General features: G+C 41.0%; 1 protein-coding gene across 1 annotated transcript in view; it reads left to right on the forward strand.

Annotated features, from left to right (window-relative positions):
• The first annotated feature begins 81 nt into the window (after positions 1-81).
• cep192 (centrosomal protein 192) overlaps positions 82-20007 on the forward strand; it is a 63827-nt gene continuing 43901 nt past the window's right edge. The window contains 12 exon segments of the mRNA XM_042331768.1: positions 82-219; positions 2064-2258; positions 3759-3881; positions 5947-6104; positions 8129-8184; positions 9998-10145; positions 11853-11980; positions 13213-13368; positions 14880-15015; positions 16543-16838; positions 17175-17273; positions 18815-19196. Coding sequence (XP_042187702.1) covers positions 2089-2258; positions 3759-3881; positions 5947-6104; positions 8129-8184; positions 9998-10145; positions 11853-11980; positions 13213-13368; positions 14880-15015; positions 16543-16838; positions 17175-17273; positions 18815-19196 — 1852 coding nt within the window. The 5' untranslated portion in view covers positions 82-219; positions 2064-2088.

The following is a 20007-nucleotide window of genomic DNA, read 5'->3' on the forward strand; positions in this document are numbered from 1 at the left end:
TAACGGCCGGCGATCGGCGCGGGAGGTGCGTGCCTTGGCGCAGGCGCGAGGCCCCCTCCCCCCCCCCCCCCGCCTGCCCGCCCGCTCCGGCCTCTGCAGTGCCGCCCGTGAGAGGGGGAGTGGGAAAGGGATAAGAGAGAGAGAGAGAGAGCGCTGAGCGGCCGCACTGCTGTGTCGTCGCGTGTGAGAGACGGGAGCGAAGCAACAAACCGCGCTCGGGTAACGAGCGACCGCTTTTAAAATAAAGGAGGAAAGTTTTGAGCGCGGTGTGTTTGTTTGTGTGGGGTTTTTTTTTAAAAAAAAGTGCGAGGGTAAGAGAGAGCAAAGTCCCGGGCGCTGAGTGATATTTTTTTTAAAAAAAAGATGAGGGAAGTTTGAGCGGTGGTGTCCGTTTATATAATATATATATATATATATGTGTGTGTGTGTGAGAGAGAGAGCGACACGGAGAGGCTGTCCCGGGTAAAAAGTTTAATAAGAGTTGTGTGAGGCGCCGCAACACTTTGCCTGGGATTTGAACTCGGGCCCTGGTGGCAGTGGTGGTTTGAGTGGTGACCGCGGCCTCCAGGGATATGTGTGTATATATCTATCTATATATATTTGTTTTATTTGTGGCTGTTTGCGGGGCATCGCACTCCCCACTCCGCTTTATCATAAATAATAGAGCGCGGTATCGTGCGGCTGAGACGTCTCAAACGCCTCAGGGAACGCGGCGGAAAGTTGAGTTGAGCGCTTATGTTGTTTTACTGTACCTGTTATACCCTCAGGAGGTCAGGCAGCATCTGCGGAGAAAGGAAAGTCAGTCAATGTGTCGGGTCCACGACCCCTTCATCAGGACCCGCGAGCAGCCTGAGACGTCCAAAGCGAGGCGTTAAGACGCTTAGATCAAACGCGAGGATTTTTATTATAAGCGTAACGATTCAGTGGCGGGAGTGGGTGCAGATTAGGGGTCACGGGATTGCCTTCCCCCCCCTCATCTCCCTCAACGCCGAAACCGTGTGTACTTTTAACATGGCAAGTGGTAGGGTTTAATTAACCCGTTTGTCTCCGAGTTACACCGAGTCGCAGTGGGTAGACTTGGCGAGATTAGTGCTTTTGGGAACCACAGGAATCGACTCACGGTTAAGCTACGATTTCTTTTATACAGATTGTGGGTGTTCGTCCATTGAAAGAAATTTAGGCGTCCGCCTGGCGTGCAGTAGGTAACGCTCTTAGTCGAGAAAGATTGTGGGTTGGAAAGGATTTTGAGCTCACTGACCTGCAAACCAATGTTTAAATAGTTAAACTCCAGCAGCACACCCCAATACACACTCTGGGATCTTGGCTCTCGCCAATCTGTGTCTAATGATCTCGTAATTAGATAAATACGGTGCATGTCTCTGGGACATGGTGTGGCTTTTCATTCTTGACTTGGAAATTTCAACGTGTAGGTAGATTACATAGAAGTCTCATCTGGTTTGTATGCAGTGTTGGAGCTGCTATCTTTATTTTGAGATATTAAACCGAGGTAGTGTCTGCTTGTTCAGGAAGACATGACATGTTCATGGCATTATTAAAACAGAGAAGAGTTTTTCTCCTGGTAACCTGGCCAACAATCCACCAGATAAAATTGGTCGTACATAAAAATCACAGATTTTATGGTTATCTGTGCACTGTTGCTGTGTGAATATTGGCTGTCACATTTGCCAAGAAACTACAGTCACTATACAACAAAGACTTTGTAAATTCAAAGAATCAGAACGTAAACGATTTTAAATAAACTTGAGATGTTACATAGCTACCACTCTTAAATGTTTTCAGCATGACTTTCAAACTGATTTGACAGCTAATTGTATTTTGTCAATTTATGTTCACAAGGAAGCTGCTTGCCTATTGAAATAAATATTGTATACTATTTAATTGCATTTATATATTTTTTAAACAAAGTAAACATTTTAATCATTGGCTTAAAAATGCAGTCACTGCACATTATAGTAAAGTTTGTGAAGTGCTTTGAGATGTACTTATGATGCGAAAGATACTATATCAAATCCAAGGATTATTTTATTATTAATCTTTTGCAGGTGAAGAAGCTCAGATGCTTACAAAATGACAGAAAATATCAGAAATTTGGAGGATGAAACTTTTCCAAGCTTTCTGTTGCAGTCTGTAGGGAGCAATATCAGTCCAATACTAGAAAATGTGTCTCTTCACTCGAATCTTGGACTGCCCATTGCTGCATCAACAGTTGCTAGAACTAAATCTGGCCCAGACGACAGGTGAGGTGTTGACATAAGCTTGCACATTTGTTTTTGATTTGCAATGGTTTGACTAAATGAATGAAACATGATTCGGTTTGAAGTGTGACCAGGCAATTTAGCGCAATATGTGCCAATGGAGCTAGTTGGCTTTCTGTGGCATGTGCAGTGATCATAGAATTATACAGCACAGAAGGAGGCCATTCGGCCTATCGTGTCTGTGCCGGCTCTTTGAAAAGAGCTATCCAAATCAATCCCACTCCCCCACGCTCTCCCCATAGCCCTGCAAACTTGTCCTGACCAAATAATTATCTACTCTCTTAAAAGTTATCGAATTGGCTTCCACCACCATTTCAGGCAATGAAAGGGTGTCCTGTGGAGTCCTGTAGCTCAGTGGTTAGAGCAGTCGCCTTGCAAGCGAGACACCCAGGTTCAATTCCCAGCAGGGCGAAATTTTGGGCAAGTTTCCTTACTTCTCACGCCTAATAATAATCCCTCCAAAAAAAAAAAAATTGGTCATTTTCAATCCACAACTGTTTGCGGGACACTGCTGTTGCCACGATTCGCCCACCAATATACAGTCAATTCACTTTACAGCATTTCTGTGAAGCAATTTGAGATGTCTAGAAGACCTGAAAAGTGTTATATCAAATGCAGTGATTATTGTTAATGCATTCCAGATCCAAACACATTGCTTTTTGAAAAAATTTCTCATCGCCTCCTCTGTTTCTTTTAACTACTATTTTAAATCAGTGTCCTCGGGTTACCAACCCACCCGCCAGTGAAAGTAATTTCCCTTGTTCACCCTATCGAATCCCCTCAAAATTTTGAAAACTTGTATTAAGTCTCCTCTTAACCTCCTCTGCTCTAAGGAGAATAATCCCGGCTTCTCTCGCCTCTCCTGATAACTATATCCCTCATTCCTGGTACCATTCTGGTAAATCTCCTTTGCAATCTCCCCATTGCCTTGACATCCTTCCTAAAGTGTGGGGCCCAGAACTGACTACAGTACTGTAGCTGAGGCCTAACCAGTGATTTTATAAAGATATGACTGGTCACGTTACAGATGTCATAATGCAGAAGAACTGGTGTCCGTTGATCGTACCCGTTATACGGCAGGTTTGAATTTTGCGGGCCCCAACTACTGCCTTATAATTGGGTTCTCTTCTATTTGTGTTCGCACATGTTAAGCACAAAATGCTCTTTTGAACAATTTGCATCTTGAGAAATATTGATGGATATCCTCTTTAGTCAACTATTTATGTCATCATATTGTGACAAACGTATGAATGGCAGCAATTAGAAAATGGAAGTTTATCATAGCAATGTATTTTTGCAGTTAAAACTGTAAACTAACCTTTAGGTTAGGTAATGCCATAATTTAGCTTAGTTCTCTTGATTTATGCAATCTTTTAACATGTACTACAAGTACATTTGGGTGAGAGTAGTATCTGTAAAGATTGTTTTTAATACATAAAGTTTAAGTATTGATAACAAAATATTTCATCAAATTGCTTGCAGAATTCCAGATGCTCAAGCTTCATACCTGGAAGAAGGAAGATTGTCCACGGGGCAGATTCTTCCATCTAACGTTTCTAATTCAGAAACCTGTAAAAAATTTGCCCTTAGTTTTAAGGATGAACTGTAAGTATTTGTGTGTTTCTTTTCCTCCCCTCTGTAAGGGCTCTGAGGCTAACTGTACTATTCATAGTGCTACTTTGTCTGAAATAACAACAAAAATTACATTTGTATAGCACAAATGTCGGGAGGACTGTCTCACGGAGAGTCCGTGCTTCGGACCCGAGCTAGGGGTCGGGATCATGGAGGCAGGAGGGAAGGAGGGTGATCGAAAGCACGGTCAAAGAGATGGGTTTTGAAGGAGGAAAGGGAGGGAGGGAGTGAGGCAGAGGGACTGCGGGATGGAGTTCCAGAGGGTGGGGGCAGAGTGGCTGAACGCTCGCCCACCAATGGTGGAGCGGCCGAGGCGGGAGATGTGAAGCAGACTAGAGCACGCTGAGCAGAGGGAGCTAATATATATCAGATAATAGATAAATAAATTACGGACGGGCCGGCCGGCCAATGTGGGACCTTCTGACTGTTTGCTTCACATAGGCACTGGTTTAAAGCCAGTGCCCTAAGTATATCTCTGGGATGAATCCATAATACTGATGATTTTGACTATTAAAAACGGTACAAAAATGCATTAGGGACTGCCAACCATTCTGTAACTGATATGAGAGCTAACTTCCTGCAGTTGAATGTCAACAAGACTGAGGCCCTCCTGCTTGGCTCCTGTCGGCGCTTCCATACCTCAGGCGTTGGTAGCATCTCCCTCCATGGATGCATTCTTCATCTCACGGAGTCAAAAAGGAACTTCGGCATCCTGCCCGACCCCCAACTTGGGTCCGAAACTCTGATTGTCCGGCGTCTTGGGACATTGTCCCGACGTGAAAGGCGCTATACAAATGTAATTTTGTTGTTGTTGATAATCTCCAGCCATACAAGTTATATGATGCATTTTGCAGTGCATGCCTGACTGAGTATATAGGGTCTTGGCATTTATATGAAAATTCCTTCCTCATTTCTCTTCTGCCCGGTGGGAGGTTGGGGGGAATCCTCATGTAGCTGTTTACTTGTGGAACAAACAACCTTGTGCTCTCACTACGACAAGTAGCCACAATAAAAATGAATGCACTTAATCTTCTTTGTTGTTTTAACCATATGCTAGGAACATAAAATTGGCTTGGGTTGACTGCTCCTCATTATGACATTATTCTTCATGTCCTTTGTCATCCATGATTCACTGTTCTTGTTTCTTGATTTCATCACTCTGACATAATGTATACAGTAACCTTCACATAAATCATTCTAGTTGGAACCATACAATTAATGACTTATGCAAAGTGTGAGTTGTGTCAAACTTGCATAGAATATAAACTTTTGAACAGGACTTGGGCTGATGTACGACTTGGGTGAATATATAATTTTTCAGATCAGACTTGTGAGTTTTTTTGTATGTACCCTGCTGTGCTTTGACACTTTTTAAAATGAACTTTAATTTGCCTTCTTTCTAATTCCAAAATGCAAGAAGTAAACACTTCATTATAGGAGAGGGTATTTCTTCATACTGGCTGACTAATAATAATGATAGACCTTTTGGTGGGAATTTTCCCTCATTCTGAAAGCAATGGTGGACATGAAGGGAGCTATGAGCAAGGTGAAATATAGTGACTAACAATTAATAATGCTTAAAACAAGGTGATGGCTAATTGCATTCTTCTAATAAGCAGGTTTGTTTTTAAAACATCTTGGTTTGATGCTATGTCGTGGAGTCCTGTAGCTTAGTGGTTTAGAGCACTCGCCTTGCAAGCGAGAGGACCTGGGTTTGATTCCCGGCAGGGCGAAATGTTGGTAAGTTTTCTTACTCCACACGCCTCTGTTTACCTAGCAGCAAGTAGGAAACCAGTTGTTAGTCGCTTTTACGGGGATAATAATCCCTCCTTTTTTAAAAAAAAAATTTGGTCACTCACTCCACAACTGTTTGTTGGACACTGCTGTGCGCAATTGGCTGCTGCGTTTTGTCCACAAAATATACAGTCAATTCACTTTAAATATATTCTGTAAAGTGTTTTGAGACGTCTGGAAGACATGATCAGCCGCTATATCAAACGCAAGGATTATTATGTAAACCTGTTTCTCTTGTTTATAGAGATGGTGATGACTTTGGTGCTCACTGTGTTTCTGACATGATTTTGAAAATGAACATAGAAGAATCTGGTTCACCTCCCTCAGAAGAAAGTGCACAACACGAATCATTAAGACAAAACAAAAAAAAGGGCTCACTTGGATTGTCTGAAAATCTGGATGGTATGTATATATAATATTCTGAATGATCGTCAACTGGATAAAATATTGGGTCAAAGTACTACTACAACAACTTGGATTTATCTAGCACCCTCCATGCCAGATGGCATCTCAGAGCGCTTCACAGTAAGGAATCCTGGGGCCGAGCCAGGGGGAGGGGGAGGAAGGTGACCAAAGGCGCGATCGAAAAGAAAGGTCTTCAGAAGGGACCTGAAAGTAGGAAGGAAAGGGAGTGAGGAAGGGAGTTCCAGAGCCTTGGGGCATAGTGGCTGAAAGTACGGCCGCCGAGGGTGGAGCGGAGGACTTGGGGGACGAGGAAGAGGTCGGACCCGGAGGATCGAAAGCAACGGGTGCTGTTTTGAGGAGAGGGGAGGTCAGAGAGGTCGGGGGTGCAGAGGACTTGAATACAGGGGTGAGGATCTTGAAATCGATTCTCTCTGGGATAGGCAGCCAGAGCAGTCTGGCGAGGACTGGGTTAATTGGGGAATGTAGTTCGGTGCGGGTGAGAACGTGGGTGGCAGAGTTTTGGGTGATTTGGATTTTATGGATGGTGGTGGATGGGAAACTGGCAAGGAGGGCGTTAGAGTAGTTCAGCCGAGAGGTACTGTACAAATACAAAGAAACTGCTGAAGTCCATTCACTGCATTCAAAATTGGATTGCCCAATTGAAGAGAATATTCTTGTAATTTGATGTTTGTACACAAACATAATTTTGTTGTTGTTGCTGTTTATAAGTAATCACTGATAAATATTTGGCTGCGTATTGGCAATCTTGTTTGTGAACCACATTTCTTGTGTGTAAAGTTCATGCAGGAAAAAGCTAGAAACCACCAGATGAGTCCAGTGCCTTGGGACATCCACCGACATGAAAGGTGCTATATAATCGCAATTTGTTGTCATTTGTTTAAGCTACAAGATTTCTTCACTGAAGAGATTGACCATACAGTTTGTTCCTATGTATAAATACTTGAAAATATTGTACATATTTTCTCATTCAAGAATTGGTAAAAGTACGTATTGATGCATTATGGAAATCTATTCCTAGTGCTCCTATCCCATATTATCCCGTTTTAGTTCTCATTGAGAATTATTGGATCACATTGTCTTAATTACTAACTTGCGTTCTTCAAATGTAAGCTTTTATATTGAACATTTTACATTTCTCTTACTGCAAGATTTGAATAGTTGAACTTCGCTTAGCCTCTTTGGATTGCATCTTGCACCCCCATTTTTTTTCCTTTCCCCTTTCTATGGAGCTATATTTTAAATTAGGATTATTGAAAGACCTGCAGCCAGAATGGCATGCTTTGACATGTTGTGGCCATAAGAACATAAATGCTAGATGAAAAAAAGACAGGGCCATCTAGTTCATCTTCCACCTTCCTGGCTGTCGCATGCACATATGTCCCATACTACCTATGTACTATATCCCATAATGTTAATTTCCTAAATGATATTTCTAAAATTCCAATCTGCATTTGAATGAATCAATATTTCTTGCTTCAACCGTCTCGCTAGGTAGTCTGTTCCACAGGTTTACTATTCGCTCACTGAAATAGTGTTTCCATTGATTTTGTTCTGAATTTACCCCCTTCAATTGCAGGCAGTGTCCTCTGGACTTACTATTCTGGACTAGTTGAAACAGCCTGTCATGACCTACTAGCCTCTTTAGAATCTTAAAAACAGCAATCATATCTCCTCTCAGTCTTCTCTTTTCCAGTGTGAACATGCTCAATTTACTTGTCGCTCCTCATAGTCCAGTCCCTAATACGTCGCCTAATACAGTGCAAATTCTAACATACTTCACTCTCGGGTGAATTCACTTGCAATGCTGTGGGATTGTGGACTGCACTGGTCCACAGTTGCTCCACTTGCTTCCTATGCACCAGCTGGATTTTCACACAAATGTCTGATTTCCAGGTTGTTAGGTTAACGTCATTTCTTGCTTTGGCTGTGTAAAGCACAAAACGTTTATTTTATGTGAAAGACACCATAATGACTTGTTCATTGAAATTGTATTTTTACAGATTTTTCTTCTGGGTTGAATACTTTTCCAATAGAATCAGGAAATCAAAATAATAAGGTATTTGAAGCTGAAAAGTAACTTCTTAAAGTTAATGATTCAGTTATAGATTTTTTAAAAAAAAATGTTCATAGTTTGTAAATTACTGTGACCAAACATTTTTGAAATCATAATTAAATTTTGCAGAAATTACTTAATGGATGGTGTTTGTGTATATATTGGTAACTATGTAATTGTTTATCAATCATCTACTGAGTCTTTCTTTGTATTGACTTTCTTGTGTATATAGTTACATTATAATCCTTGCATTTGATATTTGCATCAAGGTTGGATTAAGTCTGTAAAATTGAAACTGGCAAAAGTACAAGGAAAATAAACTTGTGGTTATAAGTGTGACTAACTTGAAAGTGAGAACATGCTTGAACCTTTCTATATTTTTGAGTGAACTGCATGTTATGAAACAAATGTGCACACTGAACTGTATGAGTCCTGTAAATATTCACTGCCTACCTATTCCCCTCTTCGATACCCCTCTATTACCTCTTCCCTCACGTATGCATCAAGTTATTCTCTTAAATACATTGACACCTTTTGCTTCAACCACAGTTTTCGGCAGTGAATTCCACGTTCTCATGATTTATTATTGATTTGTTAGATTTACTGCTCACTATCTTATTTATGACCTCTCGTTTTGGAACAAAGTGAAAATAGCTCATCAGTGTTCATCTTAGCAAATACTTTTGTAATCACAGCAAAAACTTGCATTTATATAGCACCCGTCATGTAGAATCCCAGAGTGCCTGACAGTGGCCATCGCCGGGAGACGGGGGAGGTGGTGGCAGTCACGGTCGAATAGGAAGGTCTTCAGCCACAGTCTGAAGATGGGGAAGGAGGGGGCAAGGTGGAGGGATAGTGGAAGAGTGTTCCAGAGTTTCAGGATATAGTAGCTGAAAGCGCGACTACCAATAGTGGAATGGAGGGCAAGAGGGTCGTGCAGTAGCCCAGGCCAAGTCGAGCAGAGGCAGCGGGTTGGAGGTTGGGGTGATAAGCAGGTCGGAGAGGTACAGAGGGATTTGAAAAGTGTGAGCATCTATAAAACATCTCTGTCAGGTCCCCTCAGTTTTCATTTTGAGAAAAGCTCCAACCTATCCAATCTTTCTTTATAGCTTTATACTCCTCTCTGATAGCATCCTTGTAAATCAATACTGTTATCTCCAGTACTTACAAAATCATTCCTATAATGTGGCAGCCAGAACTGTGGTATAACTTCAAATGTGGTATAACCAAGGATAAATTTAACCTATTTTCCTATTTTTGTACTGACAAAGCCAGGGACGTAGATCAATATCGTCCAAGCTGCTAGGCTAGCTGTGTGCCAGAACAATGAATGCTGCTGCCTCCTGTAACTTGGTTGACTAGAAACAGGATGTCTGATATTTTAAATGCGTTGTTTAATATAGTAATATTTACTTTATAGTATTAAGAGCGATAAGAGAACATTTGAACATTCACTGCTTCCTCAAACATTCCTAAGTTTTTTTTACTGACATGGTCGTTTTAAAAAAAACCTGGATTTATCAATAATCATAGAATATTACAAGCACAGAAGGAGACCGTTCGGCCCATCGAGACTGTGCTGAGATAGAATAAAATGAGTTGCTTTGGTAAACATGATAGTAAAATATATGTTTATCTTTGATGATTACTTTCTATAATTTTTTTTGCCACAACTGGAAAAATATTTATCTTTTCTGTTGATCATGCTTAAACTGAACAGGTAGTTTAATGATAGCCTAATTTTGTTGTGTATTTGTTGGGACCACTTATAAATTTGTTTCCCTGAATTTCAATGGCTTGCTTGGAAACCCAATAGATTGGCTTCACCAAGGAACCTGCGGCATGCCCTGCTGAAAATGTAACCAACAAGAATTTGAGCGCAAAACCCCCAAATGAAAGCCTGACTAGTTTATTAGAAGATGAAAAACTGTTGTCACTGGCGAGTTTGGAAGACGATTCTACAGGTAAATTGTCACAATATTCTTATCCTAACTCAAAGATTTGAGGTGTTGTAGCTAAGTACAGGTGTGATAAAATGTTTGTAATGGTACAAACCTGTCTTCTATTTGACTTCTTAAAAAAAACTTAACTTAATTCTTACCCATTGAAAAGCATCTTAATGAAGCACTTGTGATGGCCTTTGATCTAGAAATTGAAGGGATTTAGATGTTCAAATATGGTGGAGAGATTGATCCTTAGGAGCTTCTTGAAAGTAGAGAAAGGGATTTTGGAAACGAATAGCGAGCAGAATACGGTGTTAGCCTGCTTTGTAGGTGAACATTTAAGATTAATATTAATACTTGCATTTGCAGCGCCTTATTCCAGCACCTTGGGACGTGCTCCTGACATGAAAGGCGCTTTTAAAATGTAATTTTTTCTTGTTGTTGTGTCATTGAGCTGTTTCAAAGTGCTTCATAGCATTTTACTGTAAAGCGTAGAAAGTGTATTTGTGGTAAACATGGCATCCAATTTGTGGACAGCCATGAAGTGAGTGACCAATTTGTTTTATTTGTGGGATAATTGGCCAGGACACTGGGAATGGAATTTCAAATTGAATGAGATTGGAGAAGACAGTTTAAAGAGTGTAATAATTTCATGACATGGAGTCCTATAGCTCAGTGGTTAGAGCACTTGCCTCGCAAGCGAGAGCCTTGGGTTCCATTCCTGGACAGGGCAAAATGTTTCCTTACTTCACGAGCCTCTGTTTACCTAGCTGTAAGTAGGAATCTGGTTGTTAGTCCATTGGCGGATCGCTTTTCCAGGGATAATAATCCCTCAAAAAAAAATTGGTCACCCAATCCACGACTAATTGTGGGACACTGCTGTGCGAAATTGGCTGCTGCGATTCTCCCACAAATAAACATTCAATTCACTTTGTATTCTGTGAAGTGCTTTGAGATGTCTAGAAGATGTGAAAAGCGCTATATCAAATCAAGGACTATTATGATTTGGTTCTTAAAGTATCTGCTCAAACAGAGGATTATGGCTTGGCAATCAGTGGTGTTGGAGGAGATCATGTGGGAAACCAATGTAAGCTCTAGAGGCAGGGACTGAACTACTAGTGGCTGAACCCTGTTCTCTGACTGCAGTCTAGGCTTTAAAACAGGAGGAGAAGACATCCCAAATAGTGTAGAGTGATTTGGATCTTGAAAACTATCCTCTCCTAGGGAGAAGTAGAACTTGGTAAGCACCAGAGTAGTCACAGGACTGAGTGTGGAAGAGGAATCCAGGCACAGAGTTCTTTATGAAGTTGGGCAAGATGGAATCTGTGAAGAGCATAAGTGAAATGTCTCCTTGAGATGATGAATTATAGCAGCATTGGTGGTGAGTTAGAGGAGTAAGCAGACAATGTTCTGAAGGAGGAGGAGGACCACTGTAGTAAATGATAAACTGTGGGCTGTTGAGATGTTTGCTGGTGGGTGAAACCTGGCCTGTGAATGAAACCAATAGGCATTTGAATGTTTTTAAAGTGCAATTTTGTGCATCAGAAGTGCACATATTTCAGTTCAGTGGGATTAATAAATACAAAAAATTGTTTTAAACTAAAGCTTGTAAATATTTAATTATTTTAAGATTCTTTCTGTGGCTCATATTTTAAATTTGTTGAGCACAATTTTTTTGACTCGAGCAACATTTTAAAATGCAACACTTCATTGTTTTAACATAAACAGATGATGACCTTGATGCAGAGGAGCTTTATGATGATAGACTGGAATCTTACTTCAAACAGCTAGTACCTCCGGGAATGCAGAGGGGTCATATTGAAGGGGAAGAACTCCCTGAAGACAACACCGCACAGGTATCCAGTTGTAATGGAGCCAGATAATACCATCTGAAACAACAGGAGTTGCTATAACCAATTGTTGGCTGCTAATTCTTGCATTTGGTATAGCGCCTAGTCACATCAGAAGGATGTCCCAAAGCGCTTCACTGGATTTACTATGAAATGGAGTGAGTGTATTTGTAGGCAAACACAGCAGCACAATTGTACACAGCAATGGCCCACAAACAACAAATGACCAATTTATTTTGAATATTGCCATGGGATCTTTAATATCTACCTGAGCGGGCAGATGGGACCTCGGTTTAATGTCTCATCCAAAGGAAGGCACTCCTACAATGCAACATACCTCCAGCACTACATTGGAGTTGCATTGTAAACAACGTGAGTTCAAGTCCCGGTGTGGGATTTGAACACACAACCTTCTGATTGCATTTATATAGCACCCTTCATGAGGGGTAGCATCTCAGAGCGCTTGACAGTGGCAGAGTCTGGCCCCGAACCGGGGGTTTCATGGGCAAGAGTAGCACGAGCGCTGACACCGAAGTGTTGTCACTGCCATTTTATCTGGAATCATCAAATATAATATTACTACAAGTAAAATCTTCATTTGTTTTACCAAAAATACACTATAGCTATGTACCTTTTTTAAAGTGATTTCACAATTGTGTGTATTTTGACTGGTTCTCCATCCCCCAGCAGATCCTTGTCCTAATCTTTAAATCCTAATGGTCTTGCCCCACACTACCCCTGGGACCTCATCAAATTACAGTTATGACTGTTCCCTCAACTCAGCGGGCACGAGCCTGCTTCACTCCCCCTACCACTCCACTATTGGCAGTCAGGTTTTTGGTTAATCTTCCCGTCTCTGGAACTCTGTCCCCTTAATTTGTCTGTTCCTCGCCTCCATGAAAGTCTGCCTCAAGGCCCTTTCTCTTTGACCACGCTTTTGTTTGTTTCCTTCCATTCCCACCTCAGGTGCAAACCCTAGACTGATTCAGCACCTTCAGACATCCTGCTGATATGAAAGGCACTATCTAAATGTAAATTTTGTATAATCCTCCAGATTTAAAAAGTCATTCTCTACATGGAGAGACACAATGTGCAAATTGGCTGCATATTTGCATATGAATACATAATTGCTGCACTTCACGGACAAAAGAATTACTGGTGTATCAAATACAAGGATTATGAATTCATTTTTATATTAAAATCTGCTGTTCATTACAAGGTATTTTTCAATGCTATAGGATCATGCCAACTTTCAGATGCCTCCAGTTCGACTTGCAGCCACTGGAATGGATTCTGCTCCAACCAGTGGTGAGAATACAGAAGATGAATTGGAAGCTGTCCAAAACCAGGGTCCCTCTTACAGACAATTTGTGTCAAGTGCAACAAGACAATTGGTATGTATGTTATATTACACTTTTAAAGGTGCCTACTGTTTAAGATATTGGCATAAGATGTGATAGAGCTACCAGTCACTGGGGGCTGGGAATCATCCCACTCAGCTTTGTTAACAATCATATGCAAGCCAAAGCTCTAACTGGACAAGCGGCAGGAAAGCTTGCTAGACAGTCAAGTTATGGCAGTTTATGAGCTTTAGCTGGTTAGACTCCAGCAGTACCTCAACGTACACTCAGGGGTCCCCAAGCCTTGACTCTTGCCAACCTGCGCCTAATACTTTCCAGAATTAGGTAAAAAACTGGGTGAGTTCATCTATGGAGAGAGAGTGCAACAACAATCTATCTCTGGAATTTTCATGTGTAGGTGGGATGCATGGAATTCTCAGTTTGGATGGTAAGGGGTTTCTGCATGTGTCAGAACAAACAAACCTAGCAAACTGTAGATTTCAGCACTAATTTTAATACCCTATCAATTTAGGATCACATATAATAATAATAATAATAATCCTTGCATTTGATATAGCGCTTTTCACGTCGGGAGGACGTCCCAAAGCGCTTCACAGAACACACTGTAAAGTGAATTGACTGTATATTTGTGGGCGAACGCGGCAGTCAATTGCGCACAGCAATGTCCCACAAACAGTTGTAGATTGAAAATGACCAATTTATTATTTTTTTGGTTTTGGAGGGATTATTATTAGGCTCTGTGTGGAGTAAGGGAACTTGCCCAAGGTTTCGCCCTCTGCCTGGAATTGAACTCGGGTCTCTCACTTGCAAAGCGAGTGCTCTAACCACTGAGCTACAGGACTCCACATGCATGTGAAGCTAAATTTCTCATAAGAAATTTGATGCAAGTAAATTTAAACCTGTTGTATTTCAAAGATAATGGAGCATTTAGTCCAACAACAACTTGGATTTATATAACACCCATCACGCAGGGCAGCGTCCCAGAGTGCTTGGTCCAGGCATTTGGTGCTTTTGGAACTTAAGCATATCGTTGACGTCATATTTTAAGGTTCAATTTTTAAACCCTATATCAGTGAAATAATAGTAATTATTTTTGCATTTGATGTAGCATCTTTTACGCTGGGAGATGATCTCAAAGTTCTTCACAGAATTTTTTTGTAAACTGTAAACTGTTTTCCCTATATGCATTCTGTTCATATAAAGTTGCTTCTTCAATAGATTTCTACCCAGTGCACTGTAAGGCATTTGATTCATTTTTCAATTGATAAGGTTGCAATTCTATGGGTCAGTTACTTTCTTTGCTCAGGTTGTCATTATTCATTTGTAACCCTTGAAGTTTTTTGCAGGCTGTTTAACCAGAGGAGGAATTGCAATTTTGCTGATCCTGTCATCACATTTTGAAATGGTCATTAAATGCCAATGGGGAATGGGAGTGCCAGTCCAGAAGTGTACAGGCCAAATTGTACCAAAACTACTGCATTTTACCCATTGACTTGAGAACCAATCATTAACCTATTTATGTTCTTGTTCATTCTGCTATCTAGCTTGGTGAGAGAAGCAGCTTCAGGCCTTGGTTGGAAGGTGGGAGCTCTGATGAATCCACTGAAGCAGAAGATGAAAACAACGGACTTGAATTTCGAAGATCGGCAGAGGGTCAAGTCATTAATTCGCCTGTTGTAGGTAAATCTATTTTGTCAATGTCATTTTGGTTGTTTTAATTTTGAAGGGCAACAATCCTTTCTAACTTTTACTGCATTTCGCAAATTGTACAGTTCATTCACTTTATAGTATATTCTGTGAAGGACTTTGAGGCGTCTTGACAATGTGATAAGGCACTATATCAATTGCAAGGATTATTCAATCTCTGGGTAAATAGCATTAGTCAACCAAAATATTCGGATGAGGGAGAAAGTGGAAAGGAAATGCTTTTAGGACTCAAATGGAATGATGTTGCTCGTCTACCCCTAGAATGTTAATTTTTCAAATAAATTGCAGTTATTTTTCTCACTCTTCTTTACCGACAGCAGCACCTTTCCCATTTTAACACTTGAGTGATTTTAAAAACATGTTTTCTGAGTTTTGTTTTTAAACAACCTTTTACCAATTTGGTTGAACACCTTGAAGTGAATGAATTAATGAATGGGTAGTTTGCTTTGAAGACTTTGTGGGGTGTTCTTGAAAAATCTTCAAGTCTTGAGATTAACTATTGTAATGCATGTGCTATATTCTAATTGGAGATAGTTTCCTGGCATGATAAGGATTGTATCATTCTTGTTTCTGTTATAGATATCAGCTAACACTCTTTCTGGCTATTCAGTGGTTAGAGCACTCGCCTTGCAAGCGAGAGACCTGGGTTCGATCCCCAACCTTGGGCAAGTTTCCTGACCCTACACTCCTAATAATAATCCCTCAAGAAACAAAAGCAATAACAATTTGGTCACTCAATCCACAACTGCTTGTGGGTCACTGCTGTGTGCAATTGGCTGCTGTGTTTTGCCCACAACTATACAGTCAATTCACTTTACAGTATATTCTGTGAAGCACTTTGAGACGTCTAGAAGACATGAAAAGCGCTATATGAAATGCAAGGATTATTATTCGATCTGTTTGCCTTTTTGGAATAGACTTTTTGGAATATACTGGTAGAAATTGACTTCAGAGATGCTATAGCCTTGAGATTTAATTGGTTCAATGGAGTATCTCAACAGGTGGTTATTCACGTGGAAGATGGAAGTGTCTCTTGTTCAGGAAGAAATTGCTGCTTCTTCCATTGCAGAGAATTCTCTGGTCATGCTCTAATGGCTCACTATCCAAAGACTTATTTACCTATTTAGGTTTCTCAAAAAAAATCTTGCAGTGATGGCACAGGACTAATTAGCATGGGGGCTGAGGGGCTGGTAAGTTTTTAAAAGACAAGCCAAACCACAAGGAATTGTCATGGATGACTCTTGGGAAGGTCATTGTGAATTATAATTGCCTGCCAAGACAGACTCAACAGAAGTTCTGATTTACATGAACTACTGGTACTTGAACTACACTCCTGTGCACCCCCCCATCAAGTCCTGTCGCCCAGTTATCTGTGTAAAGTGTTTTCAGACGTCCTCTTGACATTAAATATTTAAACCTATATAATGTATTTTTTTTAAAAATGACCACAAATGTACATAATTTTAACGTCTGGGCTAATAAATGTGCCTTATTGTTTAGGTGATGGAGGTGGTGCAGGGGATGGTAGTAGTGGAAGTGAAGACGATGGAAATGGTGGTGGTGTGGCAACTGTTCCTTCCGGTTCTACAACATATGATGATCCTTGGGGCCTTGGAATAGCGGGAAGAAATGTAGCCGGAGAAGAAGACGACAACAATACCTCAACTATCCTTTCCAGTGCTCACGATGATTTGCAAAGCCCTGGAATAGGAGGTAGAAATGTAGCTGGAGAAGACCAAGGACCCAATCCACTTCCATTACAAGGGAGCAAAGAGTTGCTTCATGGTCAAAATGAGGTACAAAAGTGCATAAAGAGGACTTGTTTTCTTCTTCCTTCCTTTCCCTCCCCCATCCCCATGATTTCTTTGCATCACAGGTTTGATTTAAAGTTCGATTTCAAGATCCTCTCACTCGTTTTCAAATCCCTTCATGCCCTGGCACCTCCCTACCTATCTGATCTGCTTACCCCCACTGCCCCACCTGCTGGCTCCGGCCTCCTGTTTGTCCCTCGTCCCCTCCGTTCCACCCTGCAAGGGTGCTAAATAAATGCAAGTATTTGTTGTTGTAAAGTGAATACATATATATTACTGATTTACAGTACTTCCCATGGTGTTAATATTTTTTTTCTTTAGACAGGGAGCCGTTTAGGTCCAGTAGGGAATGGAGAAGTCAGTGAATTTATTTCTGGCACTGTTGTATCAATGTCAACCACTCATCGTCAGGAAGTTTTAGTAAGTAAAGTTCAAGGTCAAAGACAAATAGCTTTACAATTTAATTTCTGCATGAGATAACTAAATCCATTTGTGCTATGCGGTTTAAACCACTTTGTGCCATAATACTGAGATGGACTTGGTATTTGGCCTCAAAAGAGCCAGATAAATATCTGCAGCACATCAGTACTACAGGATACAGCTTGGTTCAGCAATTCAAGAGGGAATTGGAAAACATTTATGGTGCAGAAATGGATTTAAGGAATGGGCTTGATGGGCCAAATGGCTATTCTCATTAAAACCTTCAACGGGAAGGTTCTAATGAGACGTTCTGTCACGTCTCATGTTCTTTCACATCGGGGCGTCCTCCTGACATGAAAGGCGCTTTACAGATGTAATTTTATTGTTGTTTAACATGTGATTAAGATTCACACCAGAATATTAATCACAATCTCTATAGAATCACTCCTCATACTTCACCTTTGTGAATGTTTTTGTGTATGGTGGAGTCATCTGAGAGAGCCTATCAATTTAGTGCTGAATTGTGACAGAGTACCCATCTTCCTAATGGCAGCCATCATCACCCCGACCCTCAAAAAAAACCTTCCCTTAACCCATCTCTGCTCTCCAACTACCATCCCATTTCAAATCTTCCTTTTCTTTCCAAGGTCATGGAACGAGTCATCGCTTTGCTCTTTCCTCTTCCGGCATTCCCTCTTTGAACCCCTCCAATCTGTTCACCGCCTGCGCAACATTCCCCGCCTCCGTCACTGCCTATCACCGCAGCCCACCGAGACCCTGATCCACGCTTTCATTATGATCCTGGCTTGACTATGCCAACTACCTGCTTGCTGGACTTCTCAACTCTTCTCGCCACAAGCTAAAAATTATTGAAAACTGCAGCTGGTGCCCTCTCCTGCACCAGGCTCCGCAAGCTTATCACTCCTGTTCTTGCCCGGCTTAACTGGCTCCCCATCCCTCAGAGATTCAAGTACAAAATCCTCTTCTCACCTTGAATGTCAGGCATTCAGCACATCTGCCCCCACGCTCTGGAACTCTATCCTGCAGTCCCTCCGCCTCACCCCCTCTCTTGCCTTCTTCAAGTTCCGTCAAAAGACCTTCCTCCTCGACCGTGCCTTCGGCCACCCTCCCATCACCACCCCTCCTGAGCCCAACTCCCAGCTTGGGTCCAAAAACAACAACAAAATTACATTTGTAAAGCACCTTTCATGTCGGGCATACATGAAAGGCGCTTTAGTCCCAGCTCGGGTCCAAAAAACCCTGACTGCAGTGCCCTGGGACGTCATTCCAACATGAAAGACGCTATATATGTGTCATTTGTTGAGATGGACTATGGTCAGGAGAAACGTATTGGCTGCTCAAACGCAAACCATCAGAGAGAGGATAAACTTAGCTCATCAACTTGGGCTGGATTTGAATTTACGGTTTACAAGACATCCTATATGGAGGGCTATATAATTATTTATATAATTTAATTATTTAATTAGCTTTATCATTTTCTAACTATCGCTTTATCTATTATTTTTGTACTTACTTTACAGGATGCAATGGATAGTCGTGGGCTTGAGGAAATGAAGCTAGATTCTGTGTACTTTGGCCCTGCCAGCGGCAATATTACAACTGACCAATTAGTTTCTGTTCAAGATAGCCCTTTTCAATTTTCTCAGCTTGCCTGTTCACCAAGCGATGGTGATAACTTGGGACTTAGAGATGGACCTTGTGGATATGCAACAGTAGGTCAAACATCTGTTAAAGAGAACAGAGATGATGCTGATCCAACCCCAAATTCCACTTTAGATGCACCCCTCGCTGCTACTTATTTATCACCTATACATCCTGAGGAAAGTGCAACTGATATCTGGCAGTTTGAGCGGAATACTGATTGGAACTCTGGGTGCTTTCACCAGGAAAATGGAGGCAAAGGTGTATATGGATCTCAATCTTGGATTTTTTTTTCTGTAAATTGGAAATTAAGTAGTTGCTAATGAAATGAGACTGAATATAATTGGTTCATCCCAAAAACTTTCTGTAGCAGGCAAAGATCTTTAATTATAATAATCCTTGCATTTGATATAGCGCCTTAGCAGATGTCTCAAAGAGCTTCACAGAACATACTGTAAAGTGAATTGACTGTATAATTTGTGGGTGAAACGTGTGAATTGTGTTGAGCTTTGGGTATTACTTTTAGGATGAACACCAAGTTGTTTCTAAACCATTTTATATTCAGCATTAAGCATTTTTTGTTTGTGTTCATGTTTTATGAATGAGGTATGCAGTAGGGCTATTTCTGGAGTTTTTTTCAATATGGTTCTTTGTGATCATTTGAGTCTAGACAGCTGACTATTTATTTTGGAGTTCTATCGGTCAAATTGGTCACAACAGATACCTGTGTAGTGCATGTGAGGCAGTCGTGGAGAAAGACCATTTGTTTTGTCAGCATCTAAATTATAACCAGTTTACTGTTTTGTGTTACAGCGTCCCTTGCCTTCAGAATTTGCATGAAGTTAAGACAAAGTTCATAGTTGATTCACATGCTCAAAGTGTCTTATACTATATTATAATCTGCAGTGGAGGAATAGATCTAGAAAAGCATTGAGACTCCAGAATAATTCTCTGGAGAGAAATATATTCTTAAGTATTGAAATAGTGTCTTTTTTTAAATGTCTTTCAAAGTAAATTCACCACTCATTTCTATAGGCAGAAACTAGCTGGGTTGAATGATCTGTTTCCATGA

Source organism: Callorhinchus milii, unplaced genomic scaffold, assembly GCF_018977255.1.
Source record: "Callorhinchus milii isolate IMCB2004 unplaced genomic scaffold, IMCB_Cmil_1.0 Scaffold2, whole genome shotgun sequence".
NCBI classification, from domain to species: Eukaryota; Metazoa; Chordata; class Chondrichthyes; order Chimaeriformes; family Callorhinchidae; genus Callorhinchus; species Callorhinchus milii.